The sequence below is a fragment of the Acipenser ruthenus genome, chromosome 42, assembly GCF_902713425.1.
Source record: "Acipenser ruthenus chromosome 42, fAciRut3.2 maternal haplotype, whole genome shotgun sequence".
Classification (NCBI taxonomy): domain Eukaryota; kingdom Metazoa; phylum Chordata; class Actinopteri; order Acipenseriformes; family Acipenseridae; genus Acipenser; species Acipenser ruthenus.
The window spans coordinates 7,781,738-7,806,632 of NC_081230.1; the positions used below are offsets into that span (position 1 = coordinate 7,781,738).

General features: G+C 41.4%; 1 protein-coding gene across 5 annotated transcripts in view; it reads right to left on the minus strand.

Annotated features, from left to right (window-relative positions):
- Positions 1-570: 570 nt before the first annotated feature.
- The window catches only part of LOC117400871 (rho GTPase-activating protein 15), a 49,068-nt gene continuing 24,743 nt past the window's right edge, over positions 571-24,895 (minus strand). For 4 of the 5 annotated variants that reach the window (XM_059011461.1, XM_059011465.1, XM_059011462.1 and 1 more), the window contains 15 exons: positions 18,719-18,793; positions 17,851-17,997; positions 15,498-15,599; positions 15,335-15,396; positions 15,085-15,172; positions 14,364-14,459; positions 13,751-13,849; positions 12,817-12,946; positions 12,589-12,708; positions 12,215-12,313; positions 11,381-11,458; positions 10,416-10,469; positions 8,253-8,387; positions 7,615-7,720; positions 571-3,866 (listed from right to left, as the gene is read on the minus strand). In XM_059011461.1, coding sequence (XP_058867444.1) covers positions 3,677-3,866; positions 7,615-7,720; positions 8,253-8,387; positions 10,416-10,469; positions 11,381-11,458; positions 12,215-12,313; positions 12,589-12,708; positions 12,817-12,946; positions 13,751-13,849; positions 14,364-14,459; positions 15,085-15,172; positions 15,335-15,396; positions 15,498-15,599; positions 17,851-17,997; positions 18,719-18,793 — 1,581 coding nt within the window. In that variant the 3' untranslated portion in view covers positions 571-3,676. The remainder of the gene's footprint in view (positions 3,867-7,614; positions 7,721-8,252; positions 8,388-10,415; positions 10,470-11,380; positions 11,459-12,214; positions 12,314-12,588; positions 12,709-12,816; positions 12,947-13,750; positions 13,850-14,363; positions 14,460-15,084; positions 15,173-15,334; positions 15,397-15,497; positions 15,600-17,850; positions 17,998-18,718; positions 18,794-24,895) is intronic. The other variant, XM_059011464.1, reaches the window with a different exon arrangement.

Below are 24,895 nucleotides of genomic sequence, written 5' to 3' on the forward strand. Positions count from 1 at the left end.
CCGCTGTAAATTCAAAATCAGTATGTCAAAGTTGATGACCCTGCCTCGGTTTGTATCCGTACAGAACAGTATAGAAGAGATGATGAATCAATAGTTTAACGAAAATTGGATAAGTGCTATTTAAACACCTAGGTGAGCAAATTTAAGCAATTTAAAAGAATGTGATTAACTTAGTCTAGATAGACAGAGACAGAGACAGTACAGACCGACTCTCATTATATAAAAATATAAAGTGTAACATATGGATGCACACCTCCACTATATCCCTGTTACCAGGGATTTCATCCACTGCGGTGAATAAACACAGCAGGGACAGTCTGTTTAAAGACACAAGTATGTGCTACATACAGTTGCTGTTATCCTCTTAAACCACTGATCCAACAATAAAGCAAAGGCATACAATTGGAAATGAGGATCAAATAAAATATTGGCTGCATACTACATCTAAAATCTAAACACTTAATTTGGCATACAGGATTAGGGTGGTATGTCATTATGGGGAATAAAAAAAATGACAGTCATACATCTGGCACACAAACATATTGAAAATAAGACCATTTTATGAATGCGTTTAATTCAAGAATAATTTATTGTTTTTAAATGCAGTAGGAAATCCCCCCAAAACTACAAAAAAAAAAAATCTTCTCCACATTTCATTGGAAAACAGACATCGGCATAATGGTTATTTACAACCAAATTAAACACAAGCTGTGCTTCAGTGGTGGCGTCAGCGGTCTAACTTTCTACAGACATTTTAATTGCGAGATATCTCGATTAGTTAACCGAACAAAAAGCATATATTTTCCATTTGATGAACTCGTGACTTCGCAAACGCAAAATGCTCTCCAGAAATTTTTTTTTGGGGGAAAAAATAAAATAAATATATATATGTATATATTCTTCCCCTTCAGCCAACCCACAATATAAAGTTACGAAGCCGCAAGGGTTCTGGAACATGCACTGTGTTTGCCATTATCATTATCAAAAAAAGAATTTCTGAAGTTACATGCATCTCAAAACATACGTTCATGTAATCTTTCCTAAAGTTTTTTTTTAATCAGTTTGCTAGTTGCAGAGAAAGAACGTTAAGTTGACTCTTAGTAAGTGTTGAACTGAAAACCTTTATAGTCTAGGTGATCAATTTTAATGATCTAAACAGTGGCGGATCCATATATCACCGCTCTTTATTCCTATATTATGCCTCTTATTACCATTACTGCATTCAGAAATGAGGTCTGTTCAGACCATCAAAAGAGTTTAGGTCACCAGTAATTCACTTTTGACTTGGTTAACCAGCTATAGCTGCCTTTTGGGTTCTTTAAAAAAAAAAAAAAAAATCATAATTCTCCAAATGCATTTTTGTTTTGGCCGATACTGTTCAAAACAAAAAGAACTAGCCTAAAAAAAATAATAAAAAGGTTTAAAAAGTAAAGCACGCTTTTTAGATAGGTATTTGCATGTAAAAAACACTATACAGTTAAAATCAATCACTATTTACAGACTAAGTGAATATTAAATTTAATAAGCAAAGAAACAGTAAGGTGAAAAACACCCTGAGAATGTGGTAATTATACAGTGGCACCAGAAATTATTCTGACAGCTGTAGCTAGCCTACATTTTTATATTCATAGCTTCACGTGGCATATTAGAATTCAACTGTGTAAACAAAAAGTGTGTGTTTTCATCCAGCAGATTCTTGGAGATCTGTGACAGTAGAGATAACGCAGGGTCAATATTTACCTCCTGATCCCAATAAAAGCAATACAGCCATTTACTTTGTCATTGCAGGAGAACGACACTGGGGTTAGCCATTTCCAAGAATAAGGAAGGACGACACTTCATTAGGCTTTTCCTTGCGCGTGCAAATTGTTTGGAATATGGTCTAGATTTTTAATTGGCAGATTTTGCAGCTAGCTCGGGGGAACTGGAACACCACACTGCGGACCGGATACAGACAATGTTACTGACCAATATTTACTGCCCATCAGTGATACACCCCTACTCAAAACAATTATTGTTGTGTTAATATTGTTAGTCACTTCCTTTATGATTTTATTTACCGTCAATACTGAATGCAAGGTGCTTTTCCCTGCTGGGAACTTTGTTTTATGACACAATTGAAACTAATTGTAAATGTTCAGTAGAACTTCATATTGGAATGTATGGGCACTGTAGCATGTGATTCTAGGAGTGCTAAGCAACACCTGAAAATGGTTTGGAAAATGGTTTTAAAAGTTGCATGCGGGTGCTTCAACACTACTTCCTGTTATGCAGGTCAAGCTCACTCTTCTCTCCACGAGTGAAGGAGTGTGGCCAAATTGTACCACCCGAGAAGGAGATTGATTGACATTTAAAACGTGTATGATTGTTTATTTTCTTAAGCGTTAGACGGACGAATAATTAGGAGAAAAGATTTATATCTGTGGCCTGAAGCTCTGTACTGGTGGTGAATTTCACTTTAAAAACCTGTTGACCAAGATGCACTATGATCTTAATGCATGACATGAAGAGAGGTCTGAACCGCTGCTTGTACCCGTATGGCTTTGGAATGCCAGCAGCCAATCAGAACACAGGAATAAGTGACAATGGAGCTCATACGAGGCAAGACAATGAGATTCAAAATGCTTGATTAGCATTGGTTTAAAAGGATACTTGATACATGCTGGACAATATTCCAGGTGTAACAGCCTGGTCATGAAGCCTGCGTTCCTTCCTTAGCAAAGACCAAAGCATGCAAAAACAGACTTTGCAATACTGGCAAACTAATGCCACACAATTCATAATACAAAAAAATATAATTGTCTACAGTAAGAGATGCTGTATTCTCCAGTGCTTCAAAGAAATAGGTATAAGCAAGTATTTACTTAATTTTCATTCCACCAGTGTCCTGACTATATTGTTAGCAACTTATAAAATTGCTGGGGTCTTCATCATCCTGTTCAACAGAATAGGGCTGCAGCGTACTGAAAATAGATGAATCAGGGTTATAAACAAGAGTCTATATGCTTGTTCTGTTTCTAAAAGTCAAGTAGCTTTTCTTTAAAATAAAATGTAGGTTGCCTCTGGGGGGGGAAAATAAATAAAAATTCAGTGGCAGAAATGACTACAAAGCAGCCTTCATTGGCATTTTTTGACGTCTTATTAACTCAGTTCAAAAGTTAATTTGTTTTTAACAAAAAAAGCGCCAACCAACATCCAGAGGAATTAGTAACATTTAAATATAGTACCATACAGGAGCTGGATAACACTGTCAATAGAATGTAGGACCACAGCTAGGATGGCACTGATTCGACGTGACAAGAGTTCTGGAGGAATGCATGACAATTCCCTCAATGGATTATCAGCTTATTATTCCCTCAGGTAAATTGTATTGTAGCAAAGTCTTCAGAATGGCAGTCTGGGATAGCATCCACCCATACAGTAAAGTCTTGCCCATCCTGACAAAGGAAGATGTAGCCTTTATATACATTACACAATAAAGATCAGGAGTTTTCCTCCCAAAGAAATCCATTGAGGTATTTCTCCCCCACCACCCGACAGTATTGGGATGGGTACCCCAATAGTATAGCCGCTGTGTTTCTGATGCCTCTGGTCGTTGGTGAATAGATTCTTTTGAAGCAGTTTCAGATGCCCCCTGGCTCAGTCGAGTGCAGTGTTCAGGTAAGCTTGTGGAAGGTCAGAGGTAGTCTCTGCCCTGCCCGAAGATGGTGTCACATTCGCTCAGGATGTCCTCCACCACCTGGTTCTGGTAGACCATGTTGATGGCGATGTTGGCGAAATCCTTTTCGGGTCTCATCAGGGTGGGACCGAAGACAATGCTGATGTTTTGAGGGGACATGCGGTTCAAATCCGATCGCTCATTCACCCTGGAAGGAAACACATGGGCATCGCGTTTAAAAAAAAGGGGACAGATTTCTGCATTGGGAAAAGCAACTGTCAACAGAAGAGCATCTCAGTTCAAAGCACTGGACAGACAATATCAACACAATAAATCATTGCAATAAGAACCACAGATTGATTGTCAACATCATGAAACGGTAAAGGATCAGAAAAAATGTCATTTGAAAACTATTTTAAACAAGGAACGGATTAGGAAGATGCAGATGATCTAAAAAAAGGGGAGTCTTTTCAGAAGCCTGTGCTTGAACAAGTACAATCTAAGCAAACCCCTGCAATAGAGAATTCTACAAAATGCACATAGCAGGTTATTAAACAAATACAATATTCTGAAAATGCAGCTGGTATAAATAAAGTTGAAGCATGCCCATTCCATATGGCACTGCAATAATACTTAGAATAGTTTAAACCTTCTAAGGCCTTTTCCTGGCAAGCAACGCAAGCCTGAAACCCCCATTAGGACACAGATGAATGGATCTAGCTTTACAAAAGGTGGCAGGCCTTAGTTATGTGACAGCTCAGGGTACCAAACAAAGTCGGTAATTATTTCCAGATTTGACGACGACAGTGCCAGCTTCCTGCCAGACTGAGGCAAGGTGGCCTCACCCGAATTCCTCAGCAGTGATTCGCCGTTCCTGTGCGTAGGCAGGGCTGGAGGTGGTGACCTCACAGAGGATCAAGGTGACGGTTTCAACCCTCTTTCCCGTCTCCAGCTTCAAGTGGTTTGATACAGTCAGCTCCAATAAAAAAAACTGCTGGATGTAGCCAAGTTAAGAGTTACTTTGAAAGGTACTCCACAGCCTCCTACCTGGAATTAAGCCGTTAGTTTTAACCCGTTGATCTCGCCAAACTTTGGCTTTGTACTGTCAATTAGACTAATGTTTCAAGCTAATGCCATCATCCACACACACATTGAAACTTTTTCTGGTTAGTTTCACTAAGAAAGCAAAAGATGATTCCACTGCAGTGCTATGCATTTCAATATTGTAGGTGTTAAGAGATCTGGAATTGAATCATTTTTTTACTATCATATTGGAACCGGTCTTGCATTCATTCAAATCCAATGACAGAATGACCGGGCGAGCAAGCATCTCAGCTGAATTCAGCTGTTTAATTTAGATTTAAACATACGCTCTTTTACATACATTGTACGTGTTATATTAACAGACTAACTACAGTACTCTGTGAATGTTCACGGTCTATAAAAATCATATATAAAAAAGGTGAAGAGGAATTGATAGACAACTAAAATTAATTAATAGCTGCAATGTTTCCTCCTTTAGAAGGATGGCAGATGAAGGTTCTTTACTGCTTTTGAATTCTGTCTGTATAGGTTTGAAAAGGTTTTTATTTGGATGTGCACAAAAGATTTAAAGAATTACAAAAATCTATATATTTTGTGATGTTTCAGCTGTGTATAAAGAAAAGTAAACTTGTTATTTTTCAAGAATGAACACACACACTTCTTAAAAGCGGTACGTGTGTGAGGCTGCTTGTCTCCATTCTGACGACTCTGGCGACACCCCCCGCCCCCCCCCCCCCCCCAAGCATTGCAACCACAGAACTGGCACCCATGCCAACCCACAGACACATGGACTGCATTAGACTGCGCTGCCAAGCCGGGGTGTGGCTTGGAGGCGACAAAGCCCTGAGAAGAAAGCTGAGAAGACACATGTGGCAAGGCTTTAAATACAAGCTCTTCTGATCTCCTGGGAAAATATACTGAAGAGCGTTTTATTTAACTCTTACAGTAGCTCCACTGCTTTTGGGGTTTATAAAATGTTCATTTATAATATGCTCCCTCACCCCCAAAGAGAAAGGGTGCTCCCTCCAGTCCAGGGCAGGCTTGAGGCATGGAGACTGAACTGCTCCCTCACCCCCTAAGAGAAAGGGTGCTCCCTCCAGTCCAGGGCAGGCTTGAGGCATGGAGACTGAACTGCTCCCTCACCCCCAAAGAGAAAGGTTGCTCCGTCCAGTCCAGGGCAGACTGAGATTACTAAAGTGCGGAAGGAAGCAGTTAAAGATGTGACGCTAAAAGACGAGAGCCACAGAGACCCAGCAATTACTCACAACTTCCACATAAAGGGGGAGGGGGGATACTTTCATCCAAAAAAAAAAAAAAAAAAAAAAAACACGCCACAAGTCAACCGAGCTGAATTATTGAGCCTAAAAAAATATATCGCAACTTTCTAACCCTGTTAGCTAGTGATTTCCTCCCTTTTAACACTATGTAAATACAGTCAAAACTGCTTAATATCCCTAAATTTGCCATAGTAAAAAAACATAGCAAAGTGTAATAAAGCACAGTGACAGCATGGTAAAGCATAGGTAAGCATTGTAAAGTGCGATACAGATCATGGATCATAGCAAACTGTATTAAATGGAGCCATCCTGTTCATGTAATTACATTGAAATGTCCTGGCCAGAATACAATAGCAAGTCAATATGGACAAGCTCCTAAGCACTTCACTGAGTGTCGCACTGTGGTCAAAATCACTCACATCCATCATACAGCTGATTTCCTCCCTGCTTAATATCACTTAAAGAAAAACACACGAGTACAAAGTTTACATGGAAGTAAATGGCTGTACAGTACCGATATGTTGAACACAATACAGCATACAGTGTATACATTTACAGCTTATGTTTTACACCATTACCATGTGCTGTACTTGTACAGTATAGATATTAATCAAATACATTTGATTAATAAAACACTACAAAGTGCCGCTGTACAGTGATTTCCACATCAAGATAGGCAGATTCGTTGTATAGATTTTTAATGGTTATTTTGCCAGGCTCTGGGTGGACACTCTGCTTAGTGTCATTCTTGCTCAGTCCCTTCGGAGCGATTAAAAGGGTTGGGCTATATTAAGGTTTTATTTGTATTTATTTTGATAAATAATCAAAGCATGCGATCAAAAAGGGGTGATTTCAGATCCATGTGTGGTGCAGATAGTCAAGAGGGTGTAGCCTATATATGGCCTTGCTCATGGTGCCCGACGCGTGTTATACAATACGGAATTAACATGAACTTCAATTCAAACTCTAAAACACAAAGAAAGCCGTTCCAGTAAATGCAATTAGAGCTAACCCACTGGAGCTGTCACATTGTTTTGACGCGGTTTACACTTTTGGCGTTGACTGTAATAAGATAGGGAACTTAAAAGTAAACTGTTTTCAAGTACAGCACTGCCATGTCTCTGTTTATGCTCAACCACTTTGTACTGATATTTTGACTAATTCACAACAAGAGTGCCACCTTCAGGGGAATGCTGGTATTGCGGATTGAAGTCAACTGCAAGTTGAATCAATGCAGTATCCCTTATTCGTATCAGAGCTGCAGTAGGTGTGTCTTATCATACTGCAACTATTGTTCAGAACAGCATAGTGAGTCAAATCTCAGATACAAGCCTTACTGTGCAGTGATTTGTCTTTTCAAGCAATTAGTAAATGAAAAAAAAATTAATAAAACAGAACAAGAAAATGTAGATGGTACAAAATATTGGGCAAACAGAATGCTGGGGTATATAGTCAAATCAAAGGAATGGGGCTTATGATGTTAACTCGAACCACTAGCAGAGCACAGAAACCAGGACCAGAGGACACACAGTCAAGTGGAGTTGATGCATTCTTTAGAGTTTTCATTTGCATCATTGAAGGCAAATAAAATAACACATCTCCTTTTGAACTCTTCCTAAACAGTACTTGACTTGCCTTTTGAGGTGTCTGAACATGTACTTCATGGTATCATGGTTAGCCGGGGGCAGATTCTCCACCAACAGTTTCAGCTTGGCCACTTTCTCTGCGTTGTCAGACATTTCTGCAGGACACAAGAAAAAAGTCAAGCAGACTACCTCATTCTAGGGTACCTGAAATCGAGCAAATGGAAAAATGAGAAAAAAAAACCCAAGGCTTTAAAATCAGTTTGTGACCTCTTAGCATGCACAGCATTATCACTGGCTTGGGATGGATTTTTGTTATTTTAGTAAGCGTGAGTGAGGTCACTTCTTTATCACAGGAAGTGATGTGGTACCAGGAAGAAACAAGAAAATGTGGCTACAGTACAGTGGTGCTTGAAATAATCGTGAAGGAAGGAAATAGATGAAGGTATTGGTTATCAAGTCGATAAAACATCCCTGAAAAGCCACAGGAAGCAACATTAGTGTATGCATTGGTTTTTAGTATTGTCTTTCAACACTGCAGACATATAGAAGTCTACGACTCCTCTCAAAACTGCATTGAATAATCCTTCAGTAGTCTGTTCTGCACAGTTAAGAGCTCAATATAAATGTGCAGCAGTGCAGTGCACGGCACACAGTGGGCATTAACAGTAAGCAGGGACAGACACTCACTGACAGTCTCCACAAACTCGTCAAAGAAGCTGTAGGGGACCAGGGGCTCAGGCAGCTCCCGGAAAAACAACTTGAGAGCCCCAGTGATGACGTGGATATCCTCCCACTGACTGTGATCCAGGTTCAGCTTCTCCTCTGAGAGAGAGAGAGAAAGGAGGGAGGGGGAGAGAGAGAGAGAACGAACGAGGGGGAGGCAGAGGAGAGAAGGGAGGGAGGGAGGGAGAGAGCACGAGAGAGAGCGCAAGAGAAAGGGGAGAGAAGGGAGAGAGAGAGGGGAGAAGAGATGGAGAGAGAAGGGAGGCAGGCAGGGTAGAGAGCAAGAGTAGGTAGAGAAGGGAGAGAGATGGAGGGGAGATGCAGAGGGAGGGTGGTAGGAGATAGTATTGTTATATATATATATATATATATATATATATATATATATATATATATATATATATATATATATATATATATATATATATATATATATACATTTTATTTACTTACATTTATTAGTCAAGCAAAAAGACATTTTGACAAAACACGAGCAGGAAGCTTGCAAAAAACAACTGGCTACAAAGACTACAAATAATTAGTACAGTGGTGAGAAACTCCGTGCACAATATAGAGCAGGGGTCTGCAACCCTGGTCCTGGAGAGCTACTGTGGCTGCTGGTTTTCATTTCAGCCGAGCTCTGTTAGTTAATTGAGCTAATTATTGGCTTAATTAGTCAGGATTAACAGGTGTTCCAGATCTTTAGCCACTGATGATGTAAAGACACCTATAAGACCTGCAGGATAGGGGCTCTCCAGGATCAGGGCTGGAGACCCCTGGTATAGAGCATAGAGCACGTTGTATTTGTCGAGAAAAACCTCAGTTGTTCAAATAAAACTCCACCAGGACCACATTACCTTGGGTGAAAAAGGCACAATATAAATCAGATGCAATACTTTAAACCTACAGCAAGTGTCACACCATCCTGTTCAATTTTACACTGTTACAGGACTCCTTGATGAATATTTACTACATCCTTTACCACTGGGCTTCTCAAACCTCGGTCCTGGGGACCCCCTGTGTCTGCTGGTTTACATTCCAGCTGAGCTCTCAATTACTTAACTTAACTCTTAATTGAACCAATTGATAATTTGCTTAATTGGACCTTTTAACTTCTTTTCAGCTCTTAAACAGTTGCACATTTCAAGTTAGCTATAACATTTTAAACTAACTTGAACTCTGCAACTGTTTAGAGCTGAAAACAATTAAAAAGATCCAATTAAGCAAATTATTAGTTCAGTTAAGTAATCGGGAGCTCAGCTGGAATGAAAACCAGACGACACAGGGGGTCCCCAGGACCGAGTTTGCTTTACTGCATCCTAAATTAACACGAAGGATAGTTCTGTTCAAATAAACCACAGATAGACATACACGGCCGAGACGAGGCTGGCAAGCTGGTTAACACAATGCTGCCTCCGAGCACAGAGAGAGAGAGAGAGAGAGAGAAGGAGAGATAGCACTTTATTTTAAGGATCCATTAGAAATCAAACTAAACCTACACAAAACCATGTTGGAAACAATAGTGAAGAATACCCAGGTACAGGGAATATATGCCATGGTACCCATGGAAAATACAGCGACAGCGTCACATTGCTTATTGTAATAATTGGAGATTCATTTTATTATTGGGGTATCTTTTGATGCTCACCAGATCAGTCTGGTGTAAGGACTACTGATGTGTCTACCCCAGTGTTAAGCCATTTGATGAACACTGGTTGAAGGCTTATGCAGTAACACTGAATATAACCGAGGATATCCTGTTTCACTGACATATATTGCATGCTTATGCAGTACCATTGAACGTAAGAGGATATTGATGTGATACAGCCATTTGAAATGTCTTTGTAGCAGACAGTTTGTATCAGAAACTAGATCATGTTAAGATTATACATCATGTTGGCTATACTGTTTATTATTATATTACTTAAAAAGGTACTGCTTTTTTTGTTGTTTAATTGCATGTCTAGATGCATGGATCCTTATGGTAAAGTGCTATGCAGAGAGGGCTCTGAGCTCAAGCTGCAGGTTTCTGCATGTCTAGATGCATGGATCCTTATGGTAAAGTGCTATGCAGAGAGGGCTCTGAGCTCAAGCTGCGTCACGCTGCAGGTTTCTGCATTCTTCTACCTTGAACCAGCTCTTCAGGGAATAAATAACGGCCATCGGTTGTCACGGCTCTCTCTGGAAAAAGCAATATTCATTTACACAGCTTAGTATCTGCTGATGACCCTCCACCATGCAACAGGACAGCCTGTTCACTCAAAGGAATCCCAGCCCACAAAAGAGAACCCAGTGCCCATTCCTCCAGGGGACTAACCCAGTGCCCATTCCTCCAGGGGACTAACCCAGTGCCCATTCCTCCAGGGGACTAACCCAGTGCCCATTCCTCCAGGGGACTAACCCAGTGCCCATTCCTCCAGGGGACTAACCCAGTGCCCATTCCTCCAGGGGACTAACCCAGTGCCCATTCCTCCAGGGGACTAACCCAGTGCCCATTCCTCCAGGGGACTAACCCAGTGCCCATTCCTCCAGGGGACTAACCCAGTGCCCATTCCTCCAGGGGACTAACCCAGTGCCCATTCCTCCAGGGGACTAACCCAGTGCCCATTCCTCCAGGGGACTAACCCAGTGCCCATTCCTCCAGGGGACTAACCCAGTGCCCATTCCTCCAGGGGACTAACCCAGTGCCCATTCCTCCAGGGGACTAACCCAGTGCCCATTCCTCCAGGGGACTAACCCAGTGCCCATTCCTCCAGGGGACTAACCCAGTGCCCATTCCTCCAGTCTTTAAAAGAACATGTTTTTAATTATTTAAAAAAAGGATACAATTCCACATTTACGCGGCGAAAAATAAGGCGGGACCTTGAGATCCTGCCAGCACTGAAAGGGTTAAACTACAACACATGGTTATGTACCAGGAAGCAACTTTATCAATAGCGTTGTACCTGCACACTCCAAATTCAAAAGTATAAAAATAGGAGCAGAGAACAAAAAGATCTTCAACAGAAGAAAAAAAAAAAAAAGAGGAGGTGCTAGTGCTGACATGAGGGTAAGATTTCTACAATCTCCTTCAAGACACACCGTTTACTCACCGTGATCGACGATGAACCTCAGTCTCTGAATGACGGACAGATTTCCACTCACTCGATAGATGCCATCTGTCTCGAGGCCTGGAACGCAAGGGGTGAAATCTCAGCAACAGCAGGTGGAGATTACCAGCGAGTGTGCCAGGACTAAACCAGGGGCTTAGAGCCAGAGGATTGTTCTCCATAAGTACATCTAACAAAATAATTCCACTAAATCTTACTTTGTAAGTCTCACATTTTCCTAGACGAAAGACAACACTGTGTGACGCAGATTTTTTCAATTATTGAAGAAAATGTATTGATTGCTCCTTGCAGATATTTTAATGCTACTTAATGTGTGATGCTGAAAAAAGTCAAAGGAAACGCAAAGAAATACGTTGAATAGGGGGCTCCCGAGTGGCGCATCCAGTAAAGACGCTGTGGCTGATAGGGCGCCTGCGGGTCTGCAGTGCAGCCATTCAGATCTGTGTTGTCCTCCGGCACTATGGGTCTGGTGGCTTCGCTGTGGATCCGCAGTGTGAAAAATGACGGCTTGGCAGGAACACGTTTCAGAGGATGCGTGTTTCAGCCTCCGTTTCCCCGAGTCGCCGGGGGGTTGCTACGGTGAACCGCGATAAAAAAAAATAAACGGAGAAGCAACTTGCACGCCAACTGTGTTCCTTCGTGACGGAAACAGAAGGTATCCAGCAATTTTTTTTATACACCAACAGCTATGAAAAACACCTCTCAAAATCCAATGCGTTTACCACAGCGTGTGCCTCTTTCCTATAAGAGTATGTGAGATTAACAGGCTAATCCATGTTCCGGCAGGGTACCCAGGGGAATCCCTCAGGGTCGTACCTCTCCTCTCCACAGCCTCGACGCACAGACGCACAAACTTGGGCACCGTGGTCTTTTCCCGCTCGCACAGAGCATCCAGGCGACAGCCGAACACTTGATCTGGGGAGAGGAGAGACTGGCTTACCAAACACATCCGTAATAAACAACAGAGAAAAACACACGCAGCAGTGTGGCCAACTGTCCTGGGAGTCAGCCATCATCATCATACAGTTGGTTCACAGTATATGACTACACAGACAAATTGGTTCTACAGTACTGTATGACACACTGTCAATACCACAGTGTACCAGCAGGCTGTACAATGGGGCTTTCTTTTTGTTTACGAGATTACCAGCTATTAGAATTTGAAGTACATCTATCTTTCTGTCTCGCACCTTTAATAAGCCCCTTCTCTTGCAGCGTCTGCAGGGGAGGCCTCTTCTGAATCAGCTTTCTCAAGCGACTCTTCACTCTCTTCTTCTCAGAGTTCTCTACGTTGGAGGTCGAGCGTGGCACTGAGGAGAAAGAAAGAAAGTGCAGCTTTACCGGCATTTGTTCACAGCTGAAAAACAACAACGACGACAAGGATTCCGGACGAATTGTGACATCAGAGCGGAACCTACAGGAGGACTTCCTTCCCGATCGCCCCTCTTCCTCCTCCTCCTCCTCGTCTCCACTCCCATCAAGCATCTCCATGCTTCCTGAGCGGCGCAGAGAGTAGAGCAGGACATTGTCCAGAGGGTTATCCCGGTCCTGAAACACACAAGCCACATTCAAACACTAGAAAACCTGTAAATATACAAGGCTACATTTAATAGGATCAGCTAAAATACTAACAACATTGTATGATAGATAGCAAGATAGATAGACAGACACACACTAGCTTCAAGTGTCGTCTCCTCAGGTTGTAGGCAATGGTCATGTCTCTCAAACTAAAAGTTTGTACTTGTTTAGGAGTTCAATTAAAATTTTCTGCCTGTTGTGTGTATATGAAACAATAAACATGAAATAATCTTACACTGCTCTAAACTATTGACATCCCTGTACAAGGCTATTTCATCTTCAGTGTGCATATCTAGGAGGATTTCTCCCAGCTCATACAGCTGTGGGCAAATGTTTTGCATCACCCTATAGAATGAACTCGTTTCGTTTCATAAAGGCGAATGAAACCTGCTGAATAATGTTAAACACATTTCGAAATCCAGCAAGAAATACTGGACTACTATACGGCTTCCAGTAGACTTTTGCTGTATCATTTTGTAGTTCATTTTGTTAAATAAAATATCTAAATTAAAATTAAACTAAATTAAAATATCTAAAATTAAAATGTCTCAATCCTCAAATTCTAGGTGATGCAAAACTTTTGGCCATAGCTGTAGGTTCAGATCATTAGAATGTCCCGAATGGAACTATTCATTACTTAGAGCAGAGCTGCCTTTTTGCATACCTGCATTGTACTGAAAGAGTTCTTTTCTTCCAAATCAGTTATGTTACAGTATAAGGCCCTCTTGCATACATTACTTACTTGAAATGTCTCAATCCTAATATCGCACTCACCAGCTTCTCGATGACATCGTGGATGGTGTTGAACCACTCCCTGGTCACAGAGTCTGTGTCAGACTGCAGCAGAAACTCATTGCCCGTCACTGTCCGGAGCTGTGCAGAGACACACAGCAGTTTAGTGACGAAGTGTTTGAAGAGCTCCGATTTAAAAGTAAATATGTTGAGAGTGTATGCAAAGAGAGTCACAGAAAGACTGCAAGAGAAACACACTCTTAACATGGATTAGAGATAGCCAATGAACAGATGCTATTCTTAAAATCAGAGCATATTATACTAAATTAAAAAGCTGGTACTGCACATTAAAATCTAAATACAAACTCTGGTATTCATGTATTTAATGTGCTGTGGTTTACAGATTTCAAATGCTTTGTCATTGACATGGAGTGTAGCTGCAAAAGTATCATTTTGGTCATTGCGTGTGAAGTGGACGAACAGGGTTATTCAACCTCTTTAGCACTGACTTGTGTCAATACATTTTGCCCTTGAAATCATGCTTTACAATGATGCTGACTTTGTCTAGATCTTGCAGATTTCAAAAACCGCTGTCCTGCCCAGATCTTCTGCAGTGTCTTTCCACTGTGCAGCGTTCCTGTGGTCTCAGACTCACTCGAAAGACGTTCTTCTTGCTGGACATGTCGTTGGCCCAGCGCAGCTGGGCTCCTCTCAGATCCACGCTGCTCTCCGGCTTACTGTTCCCCGGCTTCTACAAACACAGACAGAGGCCAGCGTTACCAACACAGCAGTGACAGCACCGAGACAGGGCTGCACTGCACTGCGGAGGGGCGAGGCGGCTTCAACGCACAACGGGGCACAAATGAACTGAGTTTAGGTGAAATGTTAAAGGTGTAATGGTACAATTTAAGTCCCCTTATAAACGACTTGCTTCTCAATTATTTCATTTTTGTTTTATGCAAGGAAGGCATCTCAAAACTAAATCTTTGGAAGCCGGGTGACACCTGCCCAGTACCAAGCTCTGCCTTTAATTCAATTCCCTTGAAACCAAATGAAAGCCGAGTCTAGATTTTCACAGTGCACCTCCTTCCTGACCAGGTCAATCCTGACCTCAGTGATGTGGATTACACTAACGTCCACTGGGGACCAAATACAGTTGCATTGCAGAAAAACAGCATGATACATTTTGAGCAAAGACGATTGTCAAACATATTGAAAGCCAGGATGTATTTGTCAAACTGAGCTTTTCACTTAACAGGTGAGAAGCCATTGAGGTGCAAAGCTGGAACAGACAAGTGCACAAGTCTGCTGTCTGCACCAGCTCGCCCTCCTCAATGCTGCAGTGCGCGAGCTGGGAACCCCGCCCGCCTGCTTACCCAGCTCTGGAGGGTCTGTGATTTGGGATCCTTGAAGAACATCAAGCTGTTTCCCACCAGCACCACCCAGGAGGGGTTCCAGTTCTTCCTGCAACACCAACGAACAGCATTACGGGGGGATTAAGACAGCAGTGAAGCAACCAACAGGCACTCGAAATACTGGAGATGCGCACCAATTCCATTGATTAATCAGTTATTGAGACCAGTTGGTAAGCTTGCCCAATTGAGGCAGAGACAAAAACTAACTCACCTCAACTTTCTCCCTCCTTCTGCTATTTTGGTTTTGTTCAGCAAGCCACATTTTTCAAGTTCCTTAAAAAAAAAAATGTAATGGCGTGTTTAAAATCCTTCTCCAGACTCCTTTATTTTCACTCTGACTCGGGTGATCTATCCTACACACTGGAGGTACTCACTGGAGTGCTGCTCTCAGAGCTGTCAGCAGAGCCGTTTGGAGAGGACAACTCCATGCCTCTGCTCGGGATGTGATAGGACATATTGCGCCGGTGATGGATCACCTTCAACAGGGGAAACAAAAGCACAAGACAGGCGTTGGGACTGGTCAAGAATATCAGTCCTCTGATCAGATGTGATGTTCTCGTTGTACAGTACTGTGCAAAAGTTTTAGGTAGGTGTGAAAAAATGCTGTAAAGTAAGAATGCTTTCAAAAATAGACATGTTAATAGTTTATATTTATCAATTAACAATATGCAAAGTGAGTGAACAGAAGAAAAATCTACATCAAATCAAGATTTGGTGTGACCACCCTTTGCCTTCAAAACAGCATCAATTCTTCTAGGTACACTTGCACACAGTTTTTGAAGGAACTCGGCAGGTAGGATGGCCCAAACATCTTGGAGAACTAACCACAGTTCTTCTGTGGATTTAGGCAGCCTCAGTTGCTTCTCTCTCTTCATGTAATCCCAGACAGACTCGATGATGTTGAGATCAGGGCTCTGTGGGGGCCATACCATCACTTCCAGGACTCCTTGTTCTTCTTTACGCTGAAGATAGTTCTTAATGACTTTCGCTGCATGTTTGGGGTCGTTGTCATACTACAGAATAAATTTGGGGCCAATCAGATGCCTCCCTGATGGTATTGCATGATGGATAAGTATCTGCCTGTACTTCACAGCATTGAGGAGACCATTAATTCTGACCAAATCCCCAACTCCATTTGCAGAAATGCAGCCCCAAACTTGCAAGGAACCTCCTCCATGCTTCACTGTTGCCTGCAGACACTCATTCGTGTACCGCTCTCCAGCCCTTCGGCAAACAAACTGCCTTCTGCTACAGCCTAATATTTCAAATTTTGACTCATCAGTCCAGAGCACCTGCTGCCATTTTTCTGTACCCCAGTTCCTGTGTTTTCGTGCATAGTTGAGTCGCTTGGCCTTGTTTCCACGTCGGAGGTATGGCTTTTTGGCTGCAAGTCTTCCATGAAGGCCACTTCTGACCAGACTTCTCCGGACAGTAGATGGGTGTACCAGGGTCCCACTGTTTTCTGCCAATTCTGAGCTGATGGCACTGCTGGACATCTTCCGATTGCGAAGGGAAGTAAGCATGATGTGTCTTTCATCTGCTGCAGTAAGTTTCCTTGGCCGACCACTGCATCTACGGTCCTCAACGTTGCCCGTTTCTTTGTGCTTCTTCAAAAGAGCTTGGACAGCACATCTGGAAACCCCTGTCTGCCTTGAAATTTCTGCCTGGGAGAGACGTTGCTGATGCAGTATAACTACCTTGTGTCTTGTTGCTGTGCTCAGTCTTGCCATGGTGTATGACTTTTGACAGTAAACTGTCTTCAGCAACCTCACCTTGTTAGCTGAGTTTGGCTGTTCCTCACCCAGTTTTATTCCTCCTACACAGCTGTTTCTGTTTCAGTTAATGATTGTGTTTCAACCTACATATTGAATTGATGATCATTAGCACCTGTTTGGTATAATTGTTTAATCATACACCTGACTATATGCCTACAAAATCCATGACTTTGTGCAAGTGTACCTAGAAGAATTGATGCTGTTTTGAAGGCAAAGGGTGGTCACACCAAATATGGATTTGATGTAGATTTTTCTTCTGTTCACTCACTTTACATTTAGTTAATTGATAAATATAATCTATTAACATGTCTATTTTTGAAAGCATTCTTACTTTACAGCGTTTTTTCACACCTGCCTAAAACTTTTGCACAGTACTGTATATCGATCTGTATCAATCATTACTGTATATCCAGGATACTTTTTAAAAGCTGCCAACTCTCCTGTAGCTTTTATGAAGCTTCCACGAATGCCCTCTCTCTAAGTACAGCTGGTACACCAGAATGTAACCATTAACTGTCTCCCTGCAGCCCCCAGTGTCCCAATCAGTAAGAGAAAACACAAAGGACAAATGTGGAGTTTCTTACATCAACTCTGGATGATGTTGCAAGGGGGCAGGTAAATAGTTATACTGTGATGCAGTAGCTGAACTGAGTGAAAAGACATGTTTGAGGGGCTCTATGGAGGCTGAAATCGCATGCAAAGTGAATCTAAACCACAACACATTAGATCATTGCAATATTTACTGCAGCACCTTATTGAAATGTGACTATTTTAGCACGTCAACGAAGCGGAGTACCGTACTGCATATAAAATGTGGGCTTGGCGTATGGTCCTGTGGTAACGTCAGGTAAAACAATGAGAAGTGAAGGACTGTACTAAAAGACCGCACGCTGAACAAGGCACAGGCCGGAACAATTTTCAGCTCGACCGAGTTTCTGTGGCAGCGGGGTACCTTGTTGCTCAGCTCAGTCAGGATCATGGATCTGGCGTGGCTGAGTCTGTCTGCATTGTGGAGAATGCTGCTGTTTCTGATCTGGGCCTGGCTGGGACTGAAAGGAGCTGTATTGAGCCCGTCAATGGAGGCAGTGCGCTGGATATTCTGTTACAGGAAAGAAGTTAAAAAACATAAGGAGAAAACCGTAACTCTTATAACAATTCATGTGCTATGTGATCTGCATGGTATATCGAGTTTGTTTTTGCTGTGGCTTAAAAGTTGACTAATAAATGACTTCATTACCTTTTTTATTCTTATTGGCTTTTCAAATCTCTGGATAAGCCATGTTGATCTACATAGAAGAATTACTACCAAAAAACTATTTTTATTTAAAAAACAAATGTTGGCGATAGCTTTTAATAGGATCATCTGAATATGTACATTTAGAACTTTCACAGCTTGGAACTGTGCATTGTAAGCAAGATTTTAATTGATCCCTCTTACTAATATCCACAACATTATGACTGTACCCCTGTACTGAGCTGAAGTGTATCAAAATATCAATCATTCAGCGCTGAAACTCCCATCACAGGCACCAATTCATATGCATTTTTCGCAGTTTCAATAGCATCGTTGGCTTCAATCCTACATAGGGATTTGGAAGACTGTACAGACAGTATTCTTGGTACAGCAGCACACAGTCAGTCTGCTGCTGATAGGGTACCACAACGCATAGCCAGACCGTGTGTATTGGTTATCCATAGCACTGTAATAACATTGTGAATACAGTAGTAGGTTCCCACTGTGATACCGTTGTACCAATGCTACCAGGATGTTGACTGCAATGCCATCGATAATTTCGGAGAGGTTTGGATTGAAATCGTACCTGCATCAGTTCCCAGGCTGAGTCGCCATCATGCACACTGTATATGTAGCTCCCTGGACTGGCTTCAGATGAATTCTGGAAGAATAGGCACATTATATTATTATTATTATTATTATTATTATTTCTTAGCAGACGCCCTTATACAGGGCGACTTACAATTGTTACAAGATATCACATTATTTTTTTTACATACAATTACATTATTTTTTTACATACAATTACCCATTTATACAGTTGGGTTTTTACTGGAGCAATCTAGGTAAAGTACCTTGCTCAAGGGTACAGCAGCTGTGTCCCCCACTTGGGATTGAACCCGCGACCCACCGGTCAAGAGTCCAGAGCCCTAACCACTACTCCACACTATATTACACTTGATATAAGGCATATAGGAGAGCATTTCATTTAATACACAGTAATCACAGTATCTAAAACCATTATATATATATATATATATATATATATATATATAGGGCATTTGACTTCCTTTCAAAAGACAATACAATTGACTTGAGACTCCCACACACTGTTAGAGATGCTGAATGACAAAGTCCATATATTTAGACCCAACACCAATTAGATCTATTGGAAAGAACACCAATTTTTTCAGGAGCATAAAATGTCAGCTTGTATGATTTGCATATCCGTTACAAGTGTGTATATTTAGGTCTTTTGCTGACAGCGGTCTGCGTGAAAATATGCTGCCCTGTAACTGAATTCATCCTCCGATGTGCTGTTACTCATTCAAACTGTTTAAGGTTTCAGTATGAATAACTTCACAATGTTCCACTATGACAGAGGTACACAACTGTGGTCACACAAAGAAAATCCTCAAAAGGAAAGCGTTACCAGCAATCGGTTTAAAACTCAGAGCTTTATAACATTCAGCAAACTGCGACACCAAGCACACACACACACACACCTCTCTCTCCCTCTCACATTAACAAGTTGGCAGCTTCTAGTGTTCCTGCCAGTTGAAACGAATTAAAATGAAAAGACTTTCATTTTTATAGACTACAGAGGGGTAAAGGGCAACAGTTGTGTTTATATGACCATAGACTCTGAACTGCTCTCTCCCTCACCCCTAAGAGAAAGGGTGCTACCACCAGTCCAGGGCAGGCTTGAGGCATGGAGACTGAACTGCTCCCTCACCCCCTAAGAGAAAGGGTGCTGGCAGGCTTGAGGTATGGAGACTGTACTGCTCCCTCCCTTACACCCTAAAAGAAAGGGTGCTCCCTCCAGTCCAGGGCAAGCTTGAGGCATGGAGATTGAACTGCTCCCTCCCTCACCTCTTAAGAGAAAGGGTGCTCCCACCAGCCGAGGACTTCTGTCTTTCTCTGATAAGCTCTTTATTAAGATATAAAACGGAACAGAAAAGAAGAAACAGATACTCACGGTGAACTGGTTCATGTATTTCAGCACAGATTTAAAAATCAGTGAAGGAGTGAGGATACATTCCACTGGCGAGTTTATTTCTCAGGCTCGTAGCTGCACAGGAGAGCTCTAGGTTTCAAACAGTCACGTTACCCCTCACAGAACGAGGAAGCAACTGCACAACACCAGCACTGGTGAAATAGTTGGTGTCTTTGAAAATTAAGGAAGTTGAGCAAAATGAACAAGATGCAGAAGCTGATAAAAACAGCTTCCTACAGAGAGGCAGCGTCTGACAATCCGGTGCAGTTTTACACTACAGTATCCAAACTTACATGATGTTTGCAATCATCGGGTGGGTCTGCAAGTATTCAAACACTGTGCTTTGAAGCCTGTGTTTTAGATGCTCCGACTTGTTGCTCTCTTCGGTTCTTGTTACCAGCCACAGGCATTGTGTAACACAGGCATCTGCCCACGTGTCTTTACTGTACGTTATTGCGATTCAGAAAGACAACAGAAAACCATTTTAAAAAACAGCTGTTACCCAATATGCATTACTATCACACGTTATAGTATTGGGTTTTGTAATAGTATTTTTCTTGGCAATTAGTGAACAAATTTCAATCCTGCACGAAAAACAGAAGTCACGTCAAGGAAGGGAGAGACATTGAAAACACAAGCGTTGTTTTGCTTTAGTGAGTTCACACCGAGATGCATTGTTTGAGAGAGGGCGATTACTGTATCGCAGTGTCACCGGCCATTCATTTTCAGCTGTGATGAAGATGGTTCTGCTTCATCTGCCTTAGTTTCACTGACCTTCAATTCACTGCTTACTTCTCTCAGTGGAAGACCCTGGGGTTTCCACAGAGGGAAGTCATCTTTTTTAAATGCACTGCAATGCAGAGTGTTTATTAAATCAGGGATTACTCTTAGCCTTCCTTAAGCCCAGGCTGTTTCAGAATTGCTTTTTTTTTTTGTATTGATTTTGCATGATCAGGTCCTGTTTTTTTTTTTGTGAGGAAGGTTAATGAAAGAAGGAATCTCATATAAATGATCATTCTAATTACAATGACACCATTGTTTGCTGAAATTGCAATTACAATGCTATTTTGTTCAATTAGTTAGAAATATGCTGCAGTAATTACAATTATGAATTACTCTAAAGTAACAAACAGCTCCACACATTAACACGCTTACTCTATTTTAAATAACCCAGCAATAAATCACACGTTCAAACATAATATATTAAACTTTTTTTTTCAGACAAATGGGGTCACCAAAAAAGTAGCTGAAAATATAAGAATGATTGAATGACAAATGCATAACTGAACTGTAAACATGTTAAATGTGTGTTGTTGTTTATGCTACTTTAGTGTAGCTGGAATTATAATTACTGCAGCATCATTGTGTTTGACCCCAGGTCTGCACAGTGAAAACTACAAGTTTTAACATGTGGGACGGACTAAAAATAAAGCACTGCTTAACATGCCATTATCTTTTAACCACTGCCTTGACACTCTCTAGCGCCATTAACCATGATCTCAACAATACATACCACTAGCATTCCAACACTAGTATATACACACACACACACACACACACACACACACACAGCATAATTACAACTGGTTTCACTTGTATTTTTCTTGTTCTTTACGAGGTGTCATTTTCTGTTTCAATCATCACAAATTCAGAAGTTTAAAGCACCCCTGTGGCCAGAAGAGTTTAAATCCACACTGCAGAACTGTACACACATCTAGGAAAGATAACTCAAAACTGCGCTGTAGTACAGGAAAGAGAACTCCACTCTAAACACTGCAGAGCGCTCTAGTATTATAGGAAAGAGAACTCCACTCTCAACACTGCAGAGCGCTCTAGTAGTATAGGAAAGAGAACTCCCCTCAACACTGCAGAGTGCTCTAGTAGTATAGGAAAAAGAACTCCACTCTCAACACTGCAGAGCGCTCTAGTAGTATAGGAAAGAGAACTCCTCTCAACACTGCAGAGCGCTCTAGCAGTATAGGAAAGAGAACTCCCCTCTCAACACTGCAGAGCGCTCTAGTAGTATAGGAAAGAGAACTCCTCTCAACACTGCAGAGCGCTCTAGTAGTATAGGAAAGAGAACTCCACTCTCAACACTGCAGAGCGCTCTAGTAGTATAGGAAAGAGAACTCCACTCTCAACACTGCGGAGCGCTCTAGTAGTATAGGAAAGAGAACTCCACTCTCAACACTGCAGAGCGCTCTAGTAGTATAGGAAAGAGAACGCCACTCTCAACACTGCAGAGCGCTCTAGTAGTATAGGAAAGAGAACGCCACTCTCAACACTGCAGAGCGCTCTAGTAGTATAGGAAAGAGAACGCCACTCTCAACACTGCAGAGCGCTCTAGTAGTATAGGAAAGAGAACTCCACTCTCAACACTGCAGAGCGCTCTAGCAGTATAGGAAAGAGAACTCCACTCTCAACACTGCAGGGCGCTCTAGTAGTATAGGAAAGAGAACTCCATTCAAAACTACAGACCCAATTGATCCAATATACCAATACATCTAGATTACATTTTTCCACTAGAAGACATTGAAACTTTGTTATTTTCTGGTACTTTTCTGTAAGTTGCTGAACTATCAGAATAAAAAAACACCAATTAATAGAATTACTAAAGAAACTTTCTTTTGCCAATTTGTCATTACCTTGCGCAGGTTTCCATTGCTCTTGGGGGACAGGGGTGAAAGGCTGTTGGTGTCACGAGGAAACGTTCTCCCTGGACGAGTGCTGGACTGTCCCAGCGAGACGAGGAAAGGAGAAAGAACGCTATCACTTCCTGCTGTGTTTGTGTGTGTAAATAATTGCAGCCTTCCCCGAGGCTCTGAGTGTGGTTCATCTAATCCCTTCCCCCTCTCTCTACACCACTTATCACTGCCTGGAGAGACTACCAGCATGCCAGCATACCTGTGTGGTGTAGAAATGACTCAACAGCAAGATGTTGACTGATTTAACTGTACTTTGAGTCTGCCGATTAGCCAGCAAAGATAAGACATGGCATTACTGCACACTACATGGTACTCCTGTATATTTTGAGTTACACAGCAAAACAGATCTATTTGTCGTACCAACTTGTGTTTTATGGGTTTTTTTTGCCTGGTTATTGATGAACTCCTGATATTAACTCTGCTTGCTGTCGTTTTTACTCGGTCCTTTTAAAATTGTATTAAAAGGGTGACTTAAACTCATGCAGTAAACCACAGAGGTATCTGTATTTAAACTTAAATGCTCATTAATAATGTGTTAAATCATATTTTTTATTGTTAATTCTTTGCTATATTAAGTGCAGTACCTTGACACATGAAGTAGAATATTGCATTTGATGAGAATAAGGACTTGGGTGGTATTACAGATTGTTTTGTTTCTAGAATATTGTTGGTGTTTCCATTGGAAATATGAAGCACAAACTTTGACACGAACCAACAATCTTGGTTTCAGATGACTGCTTAATTTGTTTAATTCTGAAACTGAAAAAACAACACTATTTGAATAAATAAATGAGCAGATTGAAATTGAAGGAGTGAAACTGGAAAGATCTAACCAATAAGAAATACAGATCCCTCACCAAAAAATAAAACAAAAACAACATGGAATTGTTGAGAGAGAGAGAGAGAGAGAGAGAGAGAGAGAGAGAGAGAGAGAGAGAGAGAGAGCTGTATAAATAGGTACTAGAATTTAAACTCAATTCAACTGTTTGACACAATGTTAAAAGACTCATCATGATTCCTTGTTACAACGTAACCTCCCAACTTTGTTAAAACCAGAAAGAACCTACAGAAAATACATACATCGTAACTGTGTTTAGTTACAATTTTAGTAACTATGTTTAATTACAACTGTGGTGAATCTTGTAACATTGTGTCAAACAGTTGAAATTTGCTTCCAACTCTGTTTGATCAATAAAGGTATTTAAAAGGTCGGTTGGGTAGGTTTTTTCAGTGGTATTATGTTATTATATTATCTTAGTTTTATTACGTGCATCATTTTCATCCCAAACGGAACTTCGGAACCGAGTGTTCCGGGCGGTTTTATGAAAAAAGGCAGGTATTTATGGTACGGTATGAATAAAGGTCGGCTCAGACGGGTTTTTCGTCAGAACTATTTATAATAATAATATGTTATTTTAAATAAAACAGCAGTGTCCTGGTATTAAACCCACCACCTTCCGGTCAGCAGTCCAGAGCCCTAACCACTGCTCCACATTGCGGGAAAAAACTACTGCTCATGAATGTATGGCAGCTCATTATCTGTGTTTAGCATGCTGCTTTGCATACGTAAACACCATTAATTCAATGCAAACGAGGCGGCGGCGCTATTCCGCCCCTTTCGTTGTGCAACCGCTAAATCCTAGATTTCCCGCACGGAAACGGGAATAGTAAATAAATATGACGGGGACAGAACTGCGACCCATTATCACGTTTTGCGTATATTAAACGCTTCGTAAATGAGGCCCTTTGTATTGTGATATTTTGTAAACTGGAAGTCGCTAAGAAATAAATAGGTCTGACTTTCCTAGCTGTGAGCTAATACTGCTAGACCACAAACCCCTAGAATTGTACGGCTGTGGTTCAGATCGGACTAGAAGCCATTTACTGTTTATACAGGGTTTGTTAAACCCCACCAGATAAAAACAAAAAAAAAAACTAAAAAGACAGAACTGAGAGCAGGACAATAACAGGCCTAATAATACAGACAGAGAAGTGGTGATAGCACCACTCTGAGTAACATTTACAAATCTAAACAAAAGAGGAACTAATTACTAACTACTAA